This window comes from Ictalurus punctatus, chromosome 13, assembly GCF_001660625.3.
Source record: "Ictalurus punctatus breed USDA103 chromosome 13, Coco_2.0, whole genome shotgun sequence".
Classification (NCBI taxonomy): Eukaryota; Metazoa; Chordata; class Actinopteri; order Siluriformes; family Ictaluridae; genus Ictalurus; species Ictalurus punctatus.
In genome coordinates, this window is record NC_030428.2 from 11,757,680 (window position 1) to 11,763,799 (window position 6,120).

General features: G+C 36.7%; 1 protein-coding gene across 1 annotated transcript; it reads left to right on the plus strand.

The window, feature by feature from the left end:
• Positions 1-836: 836 nt before the first annotated feature.
• Positions 837-1,954, plus strand: ch25h (cholesterol 25-hydroxylase). The gene is given in 1 exon segment (NM_001201155.1): positions 837-1,954. A coding segment is annotated over 1 exon segment (813 nt). The 5' UTR covers positions 837-854; the 3' UTR covers positions 1,668-1,954.
• Positions 1,955-6,120: the final 4,166 nt, after the last annotated feature.

The following is a 6,120-nucleotide window of genomic DNA, read 5'->3' on the forward strand; positions in this document are numbered from 1 at the left end:
AATCCGACAGGTGGCGATATTTAGCCTACTTTATTCAGCAGATTCTGCACCGCCACACTTAATTTAATTTTGCTTAGGTTCTTAAGGTATATAGTACAGCAGATATTAGATCAGTAAATCAGTAAAAGTATAAGATCTTTTACACTCAGACCTTATACACTATCAGAAGAAATACAGCTAAACTGTACCTTTCTTTGTCACTGTATGTTCAAGGATACATATTTTGTACCCAGTCTTTCAACTGTGTGCACCTTTAAAAGAAAAAAAAAAGTCAATTAAAAGTAAATGACTAATGTAGTTTTTATAGTAAAGAATTAAAAGTACAGCATGTGCACATTTCTAGGTAAAAGATACATACTAATGGTTAAAAAAACAAAAGTACCCTTGAGGCTAAAATCTCAGCAAAATGGAAAGGTACAGTTTAATTTTTTTTTAAATTCTGAGAGTGTATAATATTATGGTTTTATGTAAACCTTTAGCCAGTTTTGTGTTTGCCCTTTACATTGGCCTTTTTATAATCATGTCTAAAGACTTTACTCGTAGAATACCACTATCGGTAAATAACCACAATAACTTTATTAGCTAAGCCAAGTTGGTACGCAACACGTAATTTCCCGCTTCAAAGCAACAATAAGGCAGTCTGGAGAGTTATTTAGTGAGGTAGGACCAGGCAATTCCAGCCGAAAGATCCATGAACAGAGAAAACAAAATGATCAAAGACATAGTGACGTCTGACTGACTGGAATTTCCAACAGGAAGCGTTTACTTTCCGAACAGGGTAAGTTCAGGGGGCGTAGCTACAGATATATAAGACTCAAACGGCAGCTCACAATCTCACACAGACACAGAGCAACATGTCTCAGCTCACACAGGACCAGAGCAACATATCTCAGCTCACACAGGCACAGAGCAACATGTCTCAGCTCCAGGGAATCTGGAACTGTATCCTACTGTATGAGACCTGGTTACGGTCTCCCCTTTTCCCTGTACTGTTTTCACTGGCAGTCTACTTAAGCTTCTGTTTACCTTTTGTGCTTCTGGACCTCCTGTCCTCCAGAGTGGACCTTGTGAGGAGATACAAAATCCAGCAGAAACCAGTGACCTTGAGGATGATGTGGAACTGTCTGGCTCTCTCCCTCTACAATCATGTGGTGTACATCTTCCCGCTGAGCGTGCTGCACTGGTACTGGAGACCAGTCATCTACCCAGCAGAGGCTCCCAGGGTCCTTGAAGTCATCGGGCACTTGGTGAGCTGTTTGTTGCTCTTCGATTTCCAGTACTTCATCTGGCATGTGCTGCATCACAAGGTGCCATGGCTTTACCGCACATTCCACAAGGTGCACCATAAGCACACGTCCACCTTCGTCCTCACTACAGAGTACTCGGGTGCTTGGGAGACGCTCTCACTCGGCCTCTTTGCAGCGATGAACCCCATGCTGTTGGGCTGCCATCCGTTCACTGAGATGCTTTTTCATATCCTGAACATGTGGCTGTCAGTCGAGGACCACTGTGGGTATGACCTGCCCTGGGCCACACACAGACTTGTTCCTTTTGGACTGTATGGAGGCGCGCCACATCATGACCTTCATCACCAGAAGTTCAAGGCCAACTACGCTCCATACTTTACTCACTGGGACAAGCTGTTCGGGACACTTCACTCAGAGTGAACAGGCAAAGAAGGACTTTCAGATCACAATATTATTTTGCATCAAAATGATCTCAGAGACTTTTTTGGATTCAATGAATCTACAACATTAAATAATTAATTATTATTGTAAATCAGCTAAATGTTATGCTATTTATTGAAAGTAACTTATGAAGTTGATTGTCAGTCTTGATATGTTTGTATGTATTTAACTGGTATCTATGAAGTGTAATTTATATGGTTTGTTTTGCTTGTTGACCAAGAACAAAATCCCATAAACTGCATTAAAAAAGCTCTTTGAACATGAAATACAAAGTATGTTTGTGTGTTGAATCAGAAGAATCAGAATTGTTATTATCAGATTAATATAACTAGCGTTTCATTTCAATTTCATTTAAATTAGCAAAGCACACAGAATAATTTAAATATAGAATAATTTAATCTGACAGTAAATTTTATTTCACAACTGCATGTGTAGTTTATTACAGCTGCCATTAAGCAAGTGGGAAGGCCTGGTGGTCAGTTCAGGTTAATTACAGACACTGTAAACTATACATTTGTTAATTCTTTGTCAGGTTTAAAGATGATGAAGGATCAGACTTGATATTTTAGCTTTGATCTTAAACTACAAAAAAAAAGTACTGTATACATTTATTTTTAAATTATAAAACAAGGCATCCGATTACAGCCTGCATGTTTTCTTTACTGTAATTACAAAGGCACCTGGTTACAATCTCCACTTGTTTTTGCTTACTTACTATCTAGAATAGGAGTAGTTTTAACACAGCAGCAGCAGCAGCAGATCAGCTGTGAATTGACATCCAAAACTGCCAGAGAGCCGCTGTTGGACCCTTGATTAAGCTCGTAACCCTCAGCTCAAAATCTGCATTCATCTGCACTTGAGTAAAAGTGATAATTGTGTACTTTCATTCATTCCCTGATTTTCAGTAACTTCTTTGTCCTGACCAGGGTTATGGGTCTATCCTTGGATCTGCAGCCTATCTTTGGAAGACTAGGTGCATATATTGTTTTTTATATAATAATAATAATAATAATAATAATTTAGTAATTTAATAATAATAGTTTGGCAACAATGTTTTGTGTGATGTGCTTGCCATGTTTCCTGTTAAAGTCCATCGCAACCTTGTGACAGCTTCCCAATCCAGCCATGAAATTGATTTCAATACGTTCTTATTTTGTCAAAGGCATTCTTAAAGGCTATCAGAAAATATATATATATAATAAACTAAGTATGCAAAATTTTGGAAGACATTTTGCTAAAAAAAAAAAAAAAGAATTAATTATTAAATAAATTGACTTTGTGGACACCCTGTATAATAGTATTCACAGTATAATAACCCCATAATCACTTTATCTGATGTCACCCATTAGAGGATGGGTTCTCTTTTGAGTCCGGCTTCTCCCTCATGTAATCTCAGAGTTTGAGTTTCAGAATGAATTTCTCATTGCCAATGACTGTTTCTCTTTCCTCACATCTGGTTTGAGATCTAAATATAAATCTACATATAGATGTCTGTAAAGCTGCTTTATGTCAATGGCTATTGTTAAAAGCACTATACAAATAAAAATGTGAGGAAATTTGTGAGGAAATTTGTGCTTGAGGTGATAATATTCATTTTCATCCCACTTTCCATTTCCAAATCAGACTTTCCATCTCTTCAGAAATCTTTTTATTTCCTTCTCACTTTCAAGAACATTGTTGGGATGCCAATATATATGTACTATTTCATTCAAATTTTAGACTTCTACCACTAGCAAAAAACATGAAAGTACCTGTGTTTTCATGTAGCAAATAAATGATGAAGAATTGTATTAATTACAAACCCCATTTTATATAGTTTACAACTTTTAAAGAATAGACAGTCTGAGCTATATCTAATTTAGAAAGCAGACGTAGCAAATTTCACACTTCCTCTTTTCAGCCAAAGTCCGTATTCTGGCTTTTGTTCTGCTCTGTGCATTATTGCACTGTTTCTTTAATATGATCTCTGAGCTCCTCACTTGCAGCATAACTTAAAACATAAATTTAAGTGTGCTTCTGGGGAAACAAGATGTGCAGGAACTGAAACGCACATTAATGCATAAACCACATAAACTACATTAACTGAAGCCAAAATCCTAGATTAAGAAGAAGCCCATATTTGTCACATTTACATTATAGCACAGTGAAATTCTTTTCTGTACATATCCCAGCTAGTTAGGAGCCATGATATGGCGGTCCTAGAGAAGAGAGGGTTAACAGCCTTTCTTAAGGGCCCAACAGTTGAACCGGCCCTTCTGATCAGTAACTTAACCATTGAGCCACCACTACCCAAACAGGTCATAGTTGTAGATTAAGGAAAACCAACTTAAAGTGTAATGCTCATGCTAACTGCAACAACAATACAATGTTCATATTTAGCAAAATTTCAAACAATTTGCTGAATGTATTCACATAATCAACAAAAGCATTAAATAAAAGTAAAAATACTGTCACCACCAGAAGATTTACCAAAGCTCAGTGGCCTTACATGCACAGTGGTCAAGTACTGATCCTTGTTTTGAACAGGTTCCTCATTTTGCATCCCCGCTGTGATACATACAATCTTATCAAAACATTTCAGTAAGGAATCAGACTATTAACTCGCTACCAAAAATTTTATGTTAGAAATGCACATTTCGGGATCTTAGTCCTGTGACCAATTTTCTGTCATGCCTTTGAACTTCACTCTTATTTGTGATAATTTTTTTCCACTTTATTATTAATACATAAATAAAGAGAAGACAGCTTAGGTCCACACTTCTCACTGAATCACTAGAGAGTCATGGAGACTACTGGAACATCAAGTTGTAACCTATACAGTGATTTATTTATTTAATGAACCTCACAGAAATATATGGTCCTATGCAAGTCTTCTACCTCATGGTTAGAAGATTCTATACTTTTTATATATTTATACTTATTAAACTGTATTTAGTTTATTAGTAGTTCTCTGGGAGGCATGAAAGAAATAGTAGTTATTGATTAACTAATAGTGAACTACCGCATACATCTGTGCTATTACTTACTAGTTAGGAGTCTCTAGTTAGTTAATAGTAGTTACTGGAAAGTTAATATTGCATTAATCATTTCTTCCCGTGTAGTTAATCATTAATGACGGATCCATATTCTAAAGTGTTATCATAATATGTTCTAATTTTCTTGCACATTTGTACAGTTGCACAATAACTAGACAATGCTAGGTGGTTAAGGAATTCAATGTGTTTTAAAGTTCTACCTGTTGTACAAAGATAGTTTTTGGGGGAATAGAACTTCTTGATATTGGGCATATACTGCTAATATTACAGCTGGAAGCACTGCAGGTAGATATGCCACCTCTCAGCTCTAGTGTTCCTAGTTCAACACTGAGCTGGTTCACCATGTGTCCATGTCAGTTTCCTCCGGGTTTTCTGGTTCCCTCAGTGCCCTTTGATGAACCAGCATCCTTCATGCCCAGAGTTCCAGGGATAGGCTATGAAGAAACCATGACCACAACCAAGACCCTGATCTAACCAAAGCAGTTACTGAAGATGAACGATTTAAAATATAGGTGTCATGGCTGACAAAATATCTTTAAGGTTTATTTGTTCAAGTTCAAGTTCAAGTGGTTTTATTGTCATTTCAACCATATACATTTGGTACAGTACACAGTGAAATGAAACAACGTTCCTCTATGACCATGGTGCTACATAATACAACACACTAACCACATGAGACGACACAGAACTAAATAAAATCTACAAACATTCTACATAAAATGCATGTGCAGACGTGGAAAGTTTTTAGTCCTGTTTTTCTGTCCTGAGTCTTATGAGACAGTCACATAGTAAATGCACAACAAGATCTGCAGGAAAATATCTGTTCTTATCTAACATATACAATAGCATATTTACTCTCACTGGTTCCATGCCAGTTAAATTTCCAGAGAATGGTATCATGTCCGGAAGAACTGATAAAGAACTATTTTGGAGCGGTAAAACGTCACACACGTTGAGTTGCCAAGATTTAAGAGATTACTCTAATCGTACTCGTTAATAGTTAATATCCCTGCATAGATATCAACAATAAAACTGTACTGTAAATCACAGGGAACGTTGAAGAACTTCCCAATGTATCAGCATGTTGCTTATATTGGGCTAACCACCATGATGGCAGTTTTATAAAATTTTAGAATATACAGTAATTTAGGGGGATGGGGATAGGAAGGATAATAACAGATAAGCAAAAAAAGAGGTATGCCCATTCCCACTAAAATGTTGTTGTTCTCTATTGTCTGGAAGTGCAGAAGAAACTACACAATTATGAACATTTGCTACCTCATTGAACAACAGTGGAGCTCCTCACTTTCAAATAAATGTGACCCTGTCCCCATACTTTTTTTTATATAAAGAACAATGATGTTAAGAAGTTTCACGTCCATGTAGGTACAAGTTTA